Source organism: Daldinia childiae (assembly GCF_008694065.1).
Source record: "Daldinia childiae strain JS-1345 chromosome Unknown Scaffold13, whole genome shotgun sequence".
Lineage (NCBI taxonomy): Eukaryota > Fungi > Ascomycota > Sordariomycetes > Xylariales > Hypoxylaceae > Daldinia > Daldinia childiae.
In genome coordinates, this window is record NW_022984654.1 from 1142333 (window position 1) to 1160342 (window position 18010).

The 18010-nt window shown below is 44.4% G+C and overlaps 5 protein-coding genes across 5 annotated transcripts; 1 reads left to right on the forward strand and 4 right to left on the reverse strand.

The window, feature by feature from the left end:
* Nucleotides 1-3797: 3797 nt before the first annotated feature.
* GL218_08707 (putative integral membrane protein) lies at nt 3798-4469 on the reverse strand (the record flags this gene model as incomplete). Its single annotated transcript, XM_033585515.1, has 1 exon — nt 3798-4469. The coding sequence occupies one exon, from the start codon at nt 4467-4469 to the stop codon at nt 3798-3800; it is 672 nt and encodes a 223-aa protein (XP_033440452.1).
* Nucleotides 4470-4942: 473 nt separating this feature from the next.
* On the reverse strand, nt 4943-6031 carry GL218_08708 (putative endo-beta-1,4-glucanase D; the record flags this gene model as incomplete). The annotated part of the gene is made up of 3 exons (XM_033585516.1): nt 4943-5342; nt 5533-5840; nt 5900-6031. 3 exons carry the CDS (start codon nt 6029-6031, stop codon nt 4943-4945), a joined length of 840 nt encoding a protein of 279 aa, XP_033440458.1.
* Nucleotides 6032-6894: 863 nt separating this feature from the next.
* On the reverse strand, nt 6895-7446 carry GL218_08709 (uncharacterized protein; the record flags this gene model as incomplete). The annotated part of the gene is made up of 2 exons (XM_033585517.1): nt 6895-6917; nt 7083-7446. The coding sequence occupies 2 exons, from the start codon at nt 7444-7446 to the stop codon at nt 6895-6897; spliced, it is 387 nt and encodes a 128-aa protein (XP_033440457.1).
* Nucleotides 7447-9772: 2326 nt separating this feature from the next.
* GL218_08710 (uncharacterized protein) lies at nt 9773-10560 on the reverse strand (the record flags this gene model as incomplete). Its single annotated transcript, XM_033585518.1, has 3 exons — nt 9773-10276; nt 10347-10379; nt 10444-10560. 3 exons carry the CDS (start codon nt 10558-10560, stop codon nt 9773-9775), a joined length of 654 nt encoding a protein of 217 aa, XP_033440629.1.
* A 4520-nt stretch (nt 10561-15080) lies between these two features.
* Nucleotides 15081-17409, forward strand: GL218_08711 (Nitrogen assimilation transcription factor nirA; the record flags this gene model as incomplete). The annotated part of the gene is made up of 5 exons (XM_033585519.1): nt 15081-15218; nt 15278-15976; nt 16034-16344; nt 16416-16763; nt 16827-17409. The coding sequence occupies 5 exons, from the start codon at nt 15081-15083 to the stop codon at nt 17407-17409; spliced, it is 2079 nt and encodes a 692-aa protein (XP_033440630.1).
* Between the last annotated feature and the right edge of the window lie 601 nt (nt 17410-18010).

An 18010-nucleotide genomic window follows, 5' to 3' on the forward strand; every position in this document is an offset into this window, starting at 1 on the left:
TATATGCTAACTTGGTCATTGTACATAGCCCAGTAAACGGCTCTTCCCAAGTTCTGGCCTGCATTAACTCATATTGGGTCCTCTCCTCCATCTGTGAACCGGGAACCCAATGTGCTTCTACCTCATCCGGCGGCTGTATTTGTCAACCCACATGAGGAATTTCTCTCTAAGCAATGAGGTAGTAGAAAGATTACAGTCAAGATATTTACATAGTTCGTTCCTAGAGCGGCAAATGGAGGAATCTCCATAATGTGGTTAGGGGGAATCATGAAGCTATTGAGTAGCGCTATAAGGCCAGTTTTAATCTCTGTTATACGATGCAATAGAACGTGTTTTATCTATACTATCAATTAACATACTAAGCTACCTACCGTGAGGAGTAATCTTCAACTTTACCCCTTTTACGGGAAGCTGGAGATATATGTAACTATGTGTATATTACTACTATCTTAAGGTTGTCTATCCTAACCTAAAGACTTAACTACTTGTGTTCTATTAACCAGTCCCATAACCCCTTACGGAATCGACGGTTCCATCCTCTCATAGAAGATTCCTAATAAATTAATATTTAATCATCGCACCTACTTGATCGCTGGGTGGATGACGGGCCTGAACTTCTGTCTGTATTCAGGTAAGTACCTGTGTAATCAAATACATATACGATGTTTGTTTTATTTTATTACGGCTTCGTACTTGCATTTGTATTAGTGAGAATGCTTGACTTAGGGGAAGAGCAACTCGAAGAATACATGAAAGCTACCTACCTACATGTACCTACCAATGTACCTAAGGCTACCTGATTTAAAAGAGTTAGTACATAGACATGATACTCAGATAGTGAAGGAAGGTACTGCAGGAGGGAATGGTATATGTACGTTTCGTTCCTGGCGCTAACGGTTAGAAGTTATGTTGGAAGTTACGTTGGGAGTTATGTACATCAATGCACCTTAGGTACATAGATACTCAGTGAAATACCTTAGGTAACTAATCAAACAAACGTAAACTTATTCCTACACAAAATCAACTCTAAGAAATTGCATTTACTTACCAACATAACACATTCTGTTTCCAGGTCAACATGCTACCGGCGCCCGTAAAAGTCGACGCTAGACAATTATCCTACCTGCTACCTGATCCTATTCTTTAACTGCCCAACAAGAATTAACCCTATTAGTATCAAACGAGTCAAGGGGCGCTACCATCTTTCCTAACATACTTACTTAAGTTCACCTACACTGGAACGTATATACCCCCTAAAGCTATGAAACTATTCAAACCATCATTGAAGTCCTAAAGGCAAAACACTGCCCGTCTAAGAGCACAAACCCAAAATGTAGTTCAACGAGAAAAGGACTACTTACTTGTAACAAGTCGGCCTACTCTGAAATCACCAACAAACTCCCTTTATCTCCTACAGTTACTGAGAACAGGAATCAATATTGGATTGGACGTCTAGCTCCGCTACGAGAACATTCGATCCTGACACTCTCACAAATAGAGATCATGGTTGGTAAGTACCATGATTATTTACGCAATCGTCACGTTTAGAGGACTAACAATTCTTGAGTCTCACCCATGAACTTTGCGCCGGGACAATTGCCAGGCCTGAGTTAGCCACCTCTAATGCCAGCTCAACAACAGGGACTAAACCCCAGGAGACATGGAGCCGTTGATTAGCCGCTCATCCAGGGCCCATCTCCATGGCGACAAGATCCCATATCCTATTTCCCTGGACTTTCAGGGTCGGATGATGATAATGCTAACAATAGCATCTATTCCGGCGCACCTGCTGATGACTGGTCTCCTCAAGAAAGCTTAGATGATACCCAGCCTCTGGTGCCGGGCATGCGATTGGGAGCTGGGCACGTATTTCTCAATGATCCCTTCTTATACATGAGTTCCAACTAGGTTGACGAACCAAGCTAGCTTACCATAGAACCTAAGCCGAGGATAGAACAATATGCAGTCCAGGCTACTCTAGTTGTACCAGCTCCACGCATACCGGCTGAGTCAGAAGGGGATCAGCTGCACAATGAAGTCCGGTCGATACATAGGCAATCGTCGGGGGGATTGGCCAGACCAGGGCTAAAGCGCAAGCCCAGCGTGGTCCCGGAATTAAACTTGGGCCCGGTCGACGGCGGACTCGGGCCACGCCAAAAGAAGCAGCGTACCATCCGAAATAACTCGTGTAGTGCTTATAGAAAGTCAAAAGCCAAGTGCGAATTACAAGAGGGCTCTCCAAAATGTAAGCGATGCGGATTGAGAGGCACAGACTGCGTCATTACCGGCGTCGACAACCGGACTAATGGGTTTAAACACAAGGAACTCCTCCGGGTTATTGAGATATATGTGAGCAGAAAAAAATATATAAAAAGGATCCTAATCAACTCCTTTAGCCTGTTCTAGAAGGGGTTACTGATGGATTTCGTCATAGCATGGCCTCATACTCAAGTTCGCCGAGCTCTTGTGCCTACTAAGTTCCGATAAGACTGAAGAACCTGAAGGTAAGGAGGCACGTGAACTTTACGAAAGGAGGCTTAGTACCACCGAAATCCTCAGCCATCTACGAAGAACTCCTAAACGGAGCCTGATTCTGGAAGTGAAGGAACTCAGGCAATACGACCTGGGGTACGAAAAGCTAGAGGATATAAGGGTTGCTATCACCAAGATGAAGGAGTCTGGGTCGAGAGTCCTCTGCTTTCTCCATAACGCCTGCAACGAGGCTTACTGCAGAGCTATGGACAGGCTCGGCATCAAGTTAGCCTTAGAGGAAGCCCGGTCAGGGACGTTCCACCTCCAGGGTCGCCATACGCTCAAGGAGGAATTTCTGAAGGGCTTGTATAAAGATGGATTCAGGCCTGCCCCGGCAACTCTCCAACTCTTTCGATAACTGACCTTCTACAATGCTATCCATAAGACATAACTATCTAGCAAGGGGCGCAACACAGCATTCCTAAAATTGCTCGTCTATTAGTGAGAAACAAGCAGGAAGTTCAGTAACGAGGGCAACGTGGAACTTACTATTTCTCTCCACGTAAGTTCTTGAGGATGGTGGCTGATTCTGGGGCTAAATTCGCGATATGCTACGAGGGGGAGCAAGAAACAAGGAAACAACTTTGTTCTAGATGTCTCATCTAGAATTCTAACATGATACATCCGATGGTCGCACACTTACGAAGATGTAAGTAAAGTCTACGATCTGGGATACCTCAGTTTACCTCGCCGATATTAACTACCTCTAGGCCCTCCATCGTTAGCTTAGATTTGTTTAGGTCGAATTAGAATAAGGGGGGGAGTTGGGACATGTCGGGTTAGGGATATTGGGGGTAGCGGCAAGGTATTTCGTCCATTCCGCCTTACATGTACCACCCTACGAAGGGGTGGGGGTATTGGACCACGTTTTCAGCAAGTAGACGTTGAATATAACAGGAGTGTCCTCCCACTTTGATAAGTTATCATCTAGTTATGATAAAATCTAGAGTCTGTTGTAACCCCTATATGAGGGCGGACCTCGACATCGTGAGCACCTAATCCCCCTACTATACATATTATTTAATATTGTCGTAGTAGGGGTTTAAGGCCAACACTAACAACCCAACTCGGTATCACTTTCATGAAGTTGATTTTATTAGTTAGGACTATCATAAGTTAGGTAAGTTGCCACCCACTTAGCTGGTGTTAATTAGTACCTTGTATAACAATATCAATCTCTCCGATTCTCTACAACGTACCGCAGAAGATTCTGTCCCTTCCTCTATATAGCTATCGCATCCGTGATGAAGTACTCCTAACAACCCTTAATGCTTCCCGCTTTCCTTCTTCTTCTGCTCCGCCTCCACCAGCCCGTCAAAACGAACCATGGCCGGATACCCCTCCATCAGGACATCCCCAATCCACAAGAGCCACAGCGTACTAAATGTCTCAACGCCATGCTTGTATAGCCGCGACCGCGTCATCCACCAGGCTTCGAACAAGTGCAGTACTACGGTCGGGGCGAGGATGGCGCGCACTACCCAGATGTATCGTGCTACGCCCCCGAAAGGAAAGTACGCGTCCAGAAGCGTCCAGGCTGTAGTACCTGGCTGTACTAGAGGTAACGTGGCTACGCATACTATGTACAGAGCGACAGCTAAGAATGTCGCGGCGCCGATACCCTGCGGCCGCGTAATGCTGGTGATCCGGATATCGCTGAGGCCGAGCTTCTGCAACGCTTCCATGGCCATGTCGACAAGACGCACGCGCGCGTCGGCGGCAGAGGTTAGAGGCGGTTTGATGGCGACGGAGTGGGTGATGCCGGATGCGGTACGGATGGTCATGACGTCCGTTGTCATGTCCGTTAGTTGAGCCCCACGAGAAGCGGAAGCGGATAATCCGTTGAAGGCGCGTAGGTAGTGCTCCAACTCCCGGTAGTGGTCTTCGTTCATGTGGGAGATGATGCGGGTTTTGTGGGCTTCGTTAAGAGGAGCCATGATTGCTGTTGGACTTTTACTTTTCCACTGCTTTTTTCTTTTCTTTTTTTTCGTAAAATTACATAGGAGATGCCTGATGAATAAGGGGGAGGAATGGGGGGGGGGGATGAGGTGGAAGAGGGAGGATTGAATTAAGTTGATAAGAACGATAAGTCGGAGCATTCGGTGGTGTTTGTCGGTGGTGTTTGTGGGGATTCTCTAGCCCTTGCATGTACATATGTACTAGAACGGGTAGCTGCAGGTGACAGGGACTAGCCTTAATACCTTATGTACGGACCTATATAACACCCGAGGGAGAGGGACGAAGCTAAACGGGACCTTAAACTATAAATAGCCCCTATGTACTGTTTATATGTATAACTAATTCTTATAGCTAAAAGGTAGCTTTTATGAAGCATCCTTGTATTAATTAACGAGTGAAGCTAAATACAAGACTCAACTCAAGATGATAGATGATACAAATCCATCCGCATTTAAGCACACTGGGAGTAATACGGCGCGGAGACCTCTTTGCAAGTAAGGCCTTCAGCACATGCCGTGCATCCCGTATACCCTTGACCACCACACTGTTGGTACATGGCCTGCGCACATCCAGATTGACCCCCACCAGCGCCAGAAGTAGGCTTAGGGGCAGATCCGATAGCGGTCCCGACAGGTCCCGAGCCAACAGCACAAGTCTTCGCACAACCAGCCGAACAGCCTGAGCCGGCCTGCTTCGTGGTACCGCTAGCGATGACGGCTGGACCTGGATTCACGTAGTTGCTTACCTTACTATGGATGTTGATTTGGATACCAGGATCGCTGCTCTTGAAGGCGCCGGGAAGCTTGACGCCGGCCGGTAGGGCAGCAGCCTTGGCCGAGCCACCAGTGACGCTGAGTTGGTAGCACGACATCTATATATACGAATATATCTTTTGTCAGCTTTACATTCTTGTAATTCCAGAATCTTTACCGTTTTCTTTTCGAGGGAGTCGAAATGATAAGATCATCATGACTTACTACTGAACGTTAGCGATTGCATACATTCTAAAGGGGGGTTCAAATTAATTTTATACCGTAAAACTGTGCACCGCCTGCTGACGATGCCGTGTGTAGAGCTATGACTTCGGCACGAAGTAAATAATCACCATCAGGGGTATCAGCTGGGATCGGGACGTCCATCTTTCCACAACAGGAGTTGAGATCATTTGTGCCCCAGTTATCAGCATCTCCGACTGAGCCCTTGGCTGACCATGAGTCTGCGAAGATCTTGTACCACGGGGTAGATCCGTCGGCTGATGAGGCGTCGGAAACCTGGCTGAGATACACGTTCACTGGGCCATAATGGGCCCCTCCAATCGCCTCGCTGCCACACTTTCGGTCACCGGGTTGCTATATTATGGTCAACAACTCCATCTTAAAGTGTTCTAATATAGTATAGCATATCATACCGCGTGCATCTCAACTGTTACAATGGAACCAGCTTTTACAGCACACTTGCCTGAGACACCTCTGGTGCCACCCACATTACATCGAATATCGTTGCTGTTGACGTTGGTGACAGGACTGTTAGACCCAGGCATGCGAACACATTGGGCGCCGTGCTAACTAAGTTAGTTTAAAGCCAGCCGACAAGAAGAGCTCAAGACTTATCATATCGACTCCGTCAACCCAGAGAGCCTGAAACAGAGAGTGCGCAGCCACCTTAGTGGCGGCCACCGCAGTAAGCGCTGCGTAAAGAGAAGACCTCATTTTTCTTTTTAAGCTGGTAAAACAACCTCCCAAAATGATACGGTTTTAGGTTAACCTCGTAGTTTTAGTTCGTAAAGGCAATTTGATTGACGATCCGAGATGAGAGTTACCGGGGGTTTTATGTTTCCAGGCCGCCCCTTCGTAAAGGCTACCATCGTAGAAACTAACACACCACGATTGTTAATATAAGGACAAGTACATTCCGTCTATTTGTATTCGGCCAGATTCTTCATTTGAAAAAGCTAAACCTCAATAAATGCAGTAGATGTCATTGGACCGGTTGAACATCTCAGGTTGCGGATAAATTCCCCTAGGGTTCCCCACAATCTCAATGCGCTCATCACATCTGGACAAGTCTATCGGCAATGTGATGACCTGTAAACGTATTGGAAAGATGAGTAACTGCCTGTCCCCATTCTATTTTTGTCTTTACCTTGTTGATTCCAGGAGGCTAGATAAGGTAAGATACGGATCTTTCAACTGGAAAACTTGGCCGACATACCTAAATCACAAGCTGCAATAATCTGTACCTCATAATAGACCTTTCGGAGTCTGTCGGCTTTTCAATATCGAATAGCCTTCCAAGGGCAATCCCAAATAGCGTCCCTTCCCATTGCCAATCTGTAGAGTCCAATTCCTCGATTCTTACCATGGACGGTTTGCGTGCAACGTTCGTGAAGTCGCGAAGTTATCGCTAATGAGATGCTTCATAGCCCACTACGAGATTGAAAGTTAGCAATACATATCATTAAATTTTCTTAGACTAACTGCAAATCATAAACTCATCGAATATCGTAATCTAGGTGCACAGGGTACCTAATTATATGTCTGAAGTCGAAGTGAGGTCAAAATGAGAAAAAACTAATTCCAGAGTACACTTACTCCCGATTCTCCACCAGGTTCCTAAACCCCGTTGCTCCATTCTCTCACCGAATTCGGTTACGGAGGCAACTTCTTCAAACCCTCCGTCTTTTGGCCGGCCGACAGCACTCCGGATCTGATGGGCAGCCGGTTTTCGTGCGCATTGGAAGTCTTTATATCGCAGAGCCTGGACCATATTGACCCAGCTACTGACGGAGGCTTCATCAGGTCCTTCGGCGTACATAATACCGGGTGATCCGCCACTTCGGATAAGCACATGCAAGTTATGAAGGAGGGCGGCTTTTTTCACACGCGCAAGTTTCTTGCGACTAGTTATGTGATGAGTCCGAATTAATGCCGCGAAAATATTAGTGCCGTGGCTCATCGCTATTGATGCTATCGTGTGATGATTATATACCGTCGATAATGTAGATGACGAGCAGAAAATTGAGTCGCGTACGTTAGGTACCTAACCTATGTATGTACTTATCGTAGATTGATAAGAATACTTTAGCCACCTTAAGTACCTACTTAGCCATACCTATGTAATACGCGGGGTTGGGTTGAGGACTTTGGTACTGTAGGTATATATATGTAGTTATACCGTCCTGGAAGTTCAAATGAAAGCAAATAGCAAGTTGATATTTTACCAGGTAGTTACCTATATTTTATTTCATAGACCACCCACCTACGAAAAATACCTACCCAGGTAGGTATAAGTACCTTATGTATTTTGGCAGTTTGGTAAGCTTCCAGACAAAAAAAAAGGGGTTTACTCTAGGGTACTATTCCAACTGTGGCTGATGTGGCTAGGTATTCCACATAATTTTCCTTTCATGTATTTCGTACTTATTCCTTTGATAGGTACATAATACATAGTTAGCTCCAATTGTAGTCTCCGACCAATTAGGAGCCCCGGAGACGGTCCGGTTATGAGGAGTCTAATGGGTGTCACGTGCGTGGCGCGAAGTTGTCCAGGACTGACGGGCTCATGCCTTAAGTACATAGCACTGTCTTGCTATCTATCCTACATGCTTCCCCCTGCTTTACCGAGGAGGCCACAACGCCAAACTGAGCCGCAAAATTCTGGTTGTTTCTAGTGAGTTATTCGTAGCGTACCCGGAGTGTATATTCTTCTACTAAGTTATGGCGGTTATATCTTTTTGACAGATATACCGTGCTAACATATGTTAGGTAGTCGACTCCCTTTTTTTTTCCTTTTTTCTTTTCTTTTTTTACTGTCGTGGGTCCTAATACAGTCGTCCTAATTCCGGCTTCAGCTTCGAGGATTGTGATTATTCGGATTATAGTACGAGGGATCCAAGTTGTCATGTCCTCAGAATTCTATGATTTATGTATTATATAACGGAAGAATTGCGATAAATCGTTGTAGTTGTACAGCCATTGTACTTTGTCTTCAGGAGTTTCCAGGTAATGTTTGGTATGCGCGTTCAAATACGGGGCGCGGGGACGCAGCTTGTTGGCGTCCTACGATGTCCCTCATTGGAAATTATTTTTGGACAGCATACATAGTAGTAGCATAGTACTTCCTAGGTACCTACGTAAATAAGTGGTCACAGCCAAGAACTACGCGAATTCGCTTCGCTTACGATTTTTCTCAACCAGGATCAACTTCTCGAAACTCTACCTAGTTCTCATCAGTTAGCGCGTTAAGCGCTTATCTAGTATTCGTCGATATGTTCCACTTCTATTAGGCGAATTATATGAATCCGGACGTAAGCATGTAGTAAAACGAGCTATGTATTCTTAGCGACGGAAAGGTGCTACATATTGATAAAGTAGACTTGATGTCCGGGATGACTATTAAAAAATGATTGCAAGGCAACAAAGTCAATATAGCGTTTCTTTTTGCTCTCGAGCTGCTTCAATGTTCTAACTATTTTTGTAGTCTAACCTGGTGAATCCGATGATCTTCCTTGCTAGCCGATCCGGTCGGCTCAAGTGCCGCCTGATAAGTGTATAGCGTATGCGCATAAATGCAGTCATCTTGCCAGGCAGAATAGCGTCAAAAAAAAAAAAAAAAAAGATACACCATACTAGCCTGGGTGGATCTCGAGGTTCGGGTTGGTCATCCAATATCCCTACACGGGGTGGCAATGCGGTATGTTTGCGCGACCATCAGCCCATCTTCAACCCAGCCCCGATATGTATACAGATTATTATCACCTCGTTTTCTATATTTAATCCCCGGCTAGGCATATTGTATCATCTCCATTATTCTTAGATATCTATATAAGGTAGTAATAAAAGACGAGATCCTCGCGTCAGCTACCGATGTAAACGAGCAAGACTAGGTCTGCGAATACTGGCAACTAGGTGGACTTCAAAAGTCAGCAATTATCATCTAAAGTAAATTCGTCCACTTGCCAAATGATAAGTACTCTTTCAACCCCAAAAAAAAGACTTACTGTGAAGTATAAGATCCTATTTTAGCACGAAGCCGTACCATCTAACTTGCTCGAGTTACGGCGGCAGCTAACGCTCAAACTTATTCCAATCTATTCGAGATGGTTTTAACTAAGTTCAAGTTATTCCCCATATATTCCTCATAGAAGACGCATCGATAGCATTATAAGCCGTCGCTCTATTTCATGTTAGTCGAGAATAGAAAATTGCTAACGATTCTCGGACTAACTTCTCGAAGTTGAGATCGGATCGAGAGGTATCGGAAAGTCGTATGAGGTAGTCGATTAGAGTGAATGAAACTGTTGGCCATCACTCTGAATGGTATCGGGGGCATGGTCGTGTGATTCTCCCTGGACCATTTGGGAATCATAGTCGTTAATACCATCAGCAGGCTGGGCCCAGTCATCTTGGTCGAATAGGAGGTCCATAAAACTTTGCGACCCTCCTGTTGAAGAAGGGTCTTCGGACCCATCATGTGCAGTTGCCGAACCTGACACGAGCGCTGTTTGCTTAGACGATTCTAACGCCGAATATTGGGGAAGAGAAGAACTAAATGCAGGCACAAGTGTTTCGATGGATTCCCCGACTCTTATTTGAGAAAATAGTTCGGTAGCTTCATAGTCGGTCCCATTTTGCAATACCCCAAACACCATTTCAAAATTCTGTAATCTAGCTGCGTCGTACTCGCTTAGTAGCTGTAATCTTCCGATGTCCCTTTTATTCGCTTCGTATAGGCAGGTATCGCCGGCTTTCTGGCATCTCCCACACGTGGGTCGGTTTCCATCACACTGCGAAACCTTCAGCTTCGAGCTGCTAGGGGGCGTCATGTGCACATGTTTATCATATTGGTGTTCTTACCTTTGCCTTCTTGAGTTTACATGGAGAGCATGCCTATGATGGAGGGTGTTATGGGTGGAAGACATCCTCCTAGTTGGCGTGTGGGAACCTCACTTACATTCCTTGTTAGGTTTCTTCGGGGACCTGGTATAGATATAGATGTCTGGCTGGGTGTTTCACCACTGCCAGGTGAGGCCGGTGCTGGCGCGAGCTTCTTCAAGTTCCTCGGCTCCATAAGACACGACTTCGCTGATATCTAGAACACGGCATATGCGGTTTTGCTGCCCGATACACAGGTGCTTAGTTAATCGAAAGGGTAAAAATAATCGGAGATCAGCTAAAAAAGAGCAGAACCAATCAGACGCGAAGGTTGTCATCAATCGTCGGTTTCATGAATTTTAGGTGACTCGATCATTTACAAGGAGATAGATAGAAACGTGGAGCTTAACAAGGAAGATTGCAAAATCTTTCGGAGCCGGCTCCGAATAGCCAATAAAGAGAGCCCAAAATCTTCAGTTGACAAACTACTAAAGACCCGTAGATTCGGTCATATTGTACATGGTGTTACAAATTGACGATGACTACTTATATAAATACGATGTTGATAGAGCCTAGAATCGTTTACGTGATTTAACATCTTTCTTTAACATAAGAATACCTAGAGATCTAGCCTAACCGGACATAGGAGTCGATGCCACTATAATACCATGAACTTATTATGCTCTCATGCCGTAGGAAGAGGACGGTCGCAACAAGGTACACAACTAACAAGAAACATATGCCATTAGGTTTAAAAACTTACCAATTTACCTGAGTACTTAAGATAAATAGATCAAAGTAAAGAAATAAACTTATAACATAAACGTTTATATACATATATAAAGATGCAATATCTTAAGCCTAGCTTAGTATTAGTTAGTTGGCTATCTATATTTATTCATATTTATTTTTACATATAAATAGCACAACAGTCCAAAGGTAAGGTAGCTTAGGTAAGCATGTGATTTAACTAGCAAAGAAACTAAGCAACAATAAAGCTGGCAGTTAGATTAATTTTGTTATATTTACTATGAAATGATTAAGCTGTTCTGGTGCCAATAATGCTAGTGGTGCGTTTTCAATTTACAACATTTGTTACGTGTAAGGCCATTATCTACCCAATAACTCAAAGTTGGAACTAAGCATAAAAGATGAAAAGAAGAAGTTGTTTAAACGGGTAAATTATTTCTTTATTTTAAAATGGCTTTTTCAATCTTGATATAGTAATATCCATAGTAGATGGACTGAATGGCAATCTAACTATTTCATAAACAATATCTATCAGTTTGAACTTTAATGAAGTAGACTTCGTAAGTGATAGATAGCATAAGAAATAAAAGTATTGACCTGCGACACATGTGATTTGTTTTAATGTATTCTAACTTTCGTTTACATTTATCCTTATAAGAAGACCCCACCACCTCACATACCCCAAGAGTTTGGGTCTAATCAATCAACAGTATTCTATTTTCGAGTATTCTATTTTCGTTAGAACTACCGGTTATAGATTCTGTGTTAAGTGTGGTACGAAAATAAAATATACATGGATAGTCCGTTCATAGCCAATTGCTCCAATATTCTTAACCAATATATCGTGATGGAATGCCCTCCGAATGTGGAGACATAGCTAGTCACTTGAGGCATGACTTTATTGTAACGTACATGGCTACTTCAAATATTTGTAAATAACTGTCGTTACGTTTGCGTCACTCTTCGGCGGTCCTAGTAAATCACGGACGGCATAAACCTTTGGTATAACCATGCTGCTGTTGACGAATATAGCTAATTTTACCGGTTACTACTTAGCCCCAGGCTTGCTAGATATCCGAATCGTGATGACTTTCAGCCAAATCGTGACATGGTTGGGCTGTCCCTAGTTTCGAAAAGGAACAAGGAGATAGAAACACGTCCGTACTCGCAAATTGATAATAACAGGTAAGAATAATCCCCTACCTTAAGTGGTGTATCATTATTTGCCACCGAACTCTCCGTATTCTCTTTTTTTATCCGATGAACTAACCTCGCCAGATAGGCCTGACTGAAGCCATCCATATATTTATCAATCCACAAGCCCCAAAAGTGTCTGCCGTTCCTTTAGCCGTTACGACCCACACCTCGTCTGATTAGGTGATCATCTATACCAGCCTGTGGAAGAGCATTTTGTTTACCTGGCATCAACCTATAGGCATTATAACATGTCTAATGGAATGCAATATTGACCCATTGGACCTGTACAATCCCCATAGTAGTACCAACGGCCCCGCTACCTAGGGACTAGATATGGGATTTGACCCTCGGGAATTTGACTTCCTCGATAACTTCCATGTCTTGGGATGGGGAACCTCTATATCAGGATTCATCGGAACAAACAGTGGTTCCAACCAGTTCGATCCTGCTACCGATGCTCCGGCGAAATCTAGAGGTATTGGTGGCCATCTTGCAAATGGACATATTTCCTTCCGCAATATTGTTACGTTCTGTGACTTCCGACTCCGTCTATTTAAGGTCCCTGCCTTACCCCTTTGAAAAATAGCTTGACAACTGGGTCACCAAGAAGGCAACAAATCACTCAGCTGTCACAACTTCCAACTAAGCAAAGAGTACGTAACATTGAGGACGTAAAAAGTAGCACAGACGTTAACTTTATACGGCAGGGCAAACGCAGGCAATCCAACCCATTCTCGTCATCATCATCTTTCGATGATGATAACTTCAGAGCCAGAGGCACTCAAAAGGTGGCAAGGCTTGAGAAAAAACCGCGTGAAGGCTACCAAAGGCCGTGAGAAGAGGAGGCATACAGCGGGTCTTCAGGAAAGCGAAAGGGAGCTTGCGACGGAGAGAAACGCGTTGAATTCCATGGAAGATGCGTGGCGAGAGGAAGTTATCGAGTTTAAGAACTAGGTGTTGTTGGGGTTCTAAATGAGACATCTAAAACAGAGGATGCTTTTAGTATGTATAGCCATAGGCCCCCGTGGTTAGCTTGGGGTTCCCCACGGAACAATGAAGTTGTTTCCATGCTTTTTAGTCCACCTAATAATAAGTGTTGAGACACGGAATGTACGATTATGTGGTTATACGGAAATACATGACCGAAGAGAGCGATAAGCAAGTTGTTTCAAGGGTGGACGGAGTTTGGGATGTTGAGGATTTCTCTCTGCTTTCTTGACCTCAAGGATCTAAGATTGATAGTTCGGTTCGGGCATTGGAACAGCGTTGGGGCGGCGTTTTATAAGTAGTGAGGGTTCTAGGTACGGGAAGGATTTCGAGGCGGTACTCGCTTTGATACTCGATAGATTACCGGAGTAAGCCAGGATGGAAGTGGCCAAATAATGTTACAGCGTTTTACACACATAGTATTCGCTCATCCGCGTAAATGCAGCCGCGAAAGGCGAAAAACACACTACCATAATAACCCTACTGGAAATTAGGTGGAGCCGTATTCGGTCTTGTGGCACTGTCGCTTGTATGCTTCCGGCGCTTGCTCCTGTTGAGCGGCTGGTCCATACGGGAATTGTGATACCGGAGAACATCGCTTGGGGCAATAGAGCAACATAGGCAGGGGAGTATCTTCTTTTTTAGTTCCACTTAGCATACGTTTTCACTTATAATCTAGAAAAGCATTATACTATTACTTATACAATATATACCCCAGTGAGTCTATTCAACTCATTGCTATCGTATTATATATTATAGCCCAATAATAGGTAGGTACCTATCTATGGACACAGTAAACCAGCATTTTCTCCGGCGTACGTCAGAATGATTATTTTTTCAGCTTACTCAAATGGAAATTTTGCATTAATTGCCCCCTAATTTTGCTTAGGACTTGCTCTTCTGACACGGTGTTTAGAGGATAGGTATCTACGCGAATCTTTGTAGTGGTCACATTATAATGGTAGAGGGCTAGAAATTAATTCCGTTAAGAAGTTTTCGTTAATAATTAAGGCACTACTTCTTGGTAATCCCCTAGGGTCGTAGGAGCACCCTAGTTGGGTCATTATGCTATCCATATAAGGGGCATTTTTCAAGTACGATATGATATAATGGATCTCCGATATATGTACAACATTCACAACCACGCCTATTAAAGGAAACCAGGAAACCCAATAGATAGCTTAGGTAAATTTCCGTATCTACAGTATTAAATCCCCTTATTTTATCAGTAGGGCGTTTATGTCTTATAGTAGCTATTTAGGTAGGCTACTTCGGGACCAAAACTCCCTGCTGAATATTCAAGGCGTAGGAACCGCTTACCCTGTGGATCACTCCTTAAGCCATCCTAGTCTGCTTAGATGAGTTTTTGTGTACAGTTTTAACGAAGCTTTAAAAACATAATCATCAACGACGTATCTTCCATTTCCGCTACCAAATATTGCTAAAGAAACAGGATATCATGTGGGCCTAAATACTGCCTGTCCCGGTTGCATTCTCTCTGTTTGAATGCAAACGCCACATTTGGACCACCCACGACCACCTAGGCTCACAGATCTCGCCCCCTGGCTGTTAGATGTACCCGGTTCTAGCACAGTCGAATAATATATTCAAGTAGATGTCAAATACAAAGAACAAAAGCATTTTGCTATCAAGAGCGTGTATAGGGTCCAGCAATTTGTTCTCGAGATTTGATATACACAATAACCCCCCAATACATTTATAATTTCAACAATAATACCTCTTACTAGTCAACAATAGTGTCTCGGATTGCGCGTATTCTGTATGTCGCATCCTCTACGGCCACTCTTGCCCAACTCACCCAACCCTCCTCGCGCCGACGTTTTATCGCAAACCCAACATCGTGTAAAACGAGTAGCCGCTCCAGCGGCTTGTGAGGCCTGTCGAAAAAGGAAGAGCAAGGTAGAGTATATTCCTAGCTCCATCAACATACCTGTTTTCGAAGCTGACTGAAACCGTAGTGCACTGCAGAACGACCGCGATGTTCTGTCTGCGTTGAACGACAAACACCCTGCGAATACACGACACTCCCAACAGAAACACACTTAAGAGCGCAGAAACGCAAGTTGACCGACCTCGAGATTAAATGCCAAGCATACGAGGATCTCTTTGGGATCATGCGATCTCGACCTGACGAAGAAACTGTCCAAGTCTTACAACGACTGCGTATGGGCGAAGATGCGCAAACCATCGTCAAGGCCGTTCAAGACGGTGATTTGCTGCTTCAACTTTCGCTCAAACCTGAGTTCCGATTCCGATACGAATTTCCGTACCTCCGGGAGATGCCCCCTTTCCTAAATCAATGGCACAATCCATATCTCCAGTCGACCGTATATGAGAAGACGGGCACACAGTCGTATCAAACACAAACATACATGGAAACACTAAGAGATGTTGCGGAAGAGTCTCAGAAGATGTATCTTGTGCCGTATCATACCGTCGAACTCGTTGATCCTCGAATATCGTCTATGAACGTGTCAAGCTGGACAACGGTTTCCTTTGATAACCCGATGCTACGCATGCTTTTACAGATATATTTCGTTTTTATATATCCTTTCCATCCTTGTTTCCATAAAGATTCGTTTCTTGATGATATGTTCGTTGGTAACAAGCGATTTTGTTCTCGCCTGCTGGTGAATGCTGTTCTCGGTGCTGCATGGGTAAAGATAGCCTCTATCCCAACATCGCTTTAGACTGCTTATACTAACATCGTGAAGCATGGCTATAGTCGGATGAAGAATAGGGCCGAATATTGGATTCCTGATAACCTAGGTTATCGATTTCTTGCCGAAGCTCGTAGGCTCTTCGAACTCGAACAGGCCCAACCCACGATTACCACCGCTCAAGCGGCAGTCATTATCAACCTGACGTGCAATCTCAATGGTATTGACGAAATAAGCTGGGTCTATACATATAAATCCATCGAAATTGCTCGAGATCTCTCTCTTTTCTCCCCTGGTCCGGATGAAAGTAAGGAATGGCAGGTCGCCGCAGGAACAACAGCGTGGTGTTTGTTTAATTGGCAAGCGTAGGTCACTTACCCTCACTCACCCTGTACGTAGACCTAGATAATGTTACTTATATTGAAACTTACCATAGACTCGCGACATTCCACACGTTCCAACCTCCACTGATTAAAGATCCGCCGAATCGTCCACTCCCCGATATCGATGATACCTCGGCATATTACGGAGAAATATGGGTTAAATATCCCCTCAGCCGTGAACCGATACCTATATTCAACGGCTTAGTGTTTAGGGCAATCTCAGAGTTCCGCGTCATTATGAATGAGATTACGGCACTGTCGTTTAGCCATCTGAGGAATTTCAACCGAATGTCTCTTAATGCTGCTATAGAGTTTAGGGCAAGACTCTCGACTTGGTATGAAAATCTACCAAAACCGCTCCAAGCACAAGATGCTGTTATACCATCACACCTAAAGATACAGTAAGGTCGTCTATTGGTTGCAACGGTCTCTCTAGGCGTAATAGCGTTACTGATAACTTTTAGTATGCATTACCATGTGCTCCTCATCAGTCTCTTCGAACCGTTCATGCAGATGGGCTATATACATGCCGAAGTGAATCCCGGTATCATTGTCAAGCACTCAAAAGCTTGCTTCGAGACACTTTTGCGGGCCTACTATTTGCGACACGGATTCGAGTCTCTTGATACCACGCTCGTCCAATTACTAGCTCTGCTAGGATTCGGCACTCTGAAAGATGCCTCATTGGTTGAGAAGGGTTCTGCGGCCCACGAGGCCATACGGTCAACGCTTCTACTCTGCGCCAAAGGATTATGGGAGCAGGGGCAAAACTACTACGTGGCGGAAGTAGTCTTCCGCCTGTTCAGGCAGTCATTAAATGTTGATGATGCTCAGCTGTTCAGGGACATTACCGAAATCGAAGAAGGCGATGGTCGGCCAAATTACATGACCCTTGAAATTCGGTCTAGATGGCCTATAGGAATTTTCAGCATGGCAGATGAAAATTCGGATCGTACGCTGAACAAATTTATTCATTGGTGGGAACACAACATGCAAACGGCCATGGAACAAGACAATCCTAACGTCATATTGCCACGATATCCCTAACGCTCTATGGAGCTTAGAGTTAAGGGATTAATTTGCAGATTTTAAAGATGGACTTTTTGTCAATTCTGTCAATTCTGTCAATTCCATCAATACTGAATCATAAGAGCTCGATCTAAAGGGGGGGGGTTATTCTACGAATAATCAGTAGCCAATAACGCTCGCTACAGCAGGTCACACTCGGCCATGTCGCGCCACCCTCTGTACCCTTTATTACATAGGTACCCTGCGTACCCTTACTAGGGTTCGGAGTAGTGACCGATGCGGTATGCTTGGGCCAATCATGACGATAATATTCCGCCTAGGAGTGATCGCTGTTCGCCCCCGCTATTTGAGCCGCCGCCTGTATGCTTCCACGCTTCCATGCTTCCATTAAAGGGGAAAACTTGCCACCCACGTTCGGCGGTCACCGCAGACCACAGTCATGCTTCTATGTATCTTCTGTGTGCGATACACCGTTACACGATGCAACTAGGCAAACAATTCTCGGACAACTGTCAAATTCTGTTTTGTTTTTAATTTGTTCCTTCTCAACTCTAGTACCTAAATTGCTAGATAGATTTTCCATGATGCGTTGAGCAGATCTATACCCTGAGAATAGGAA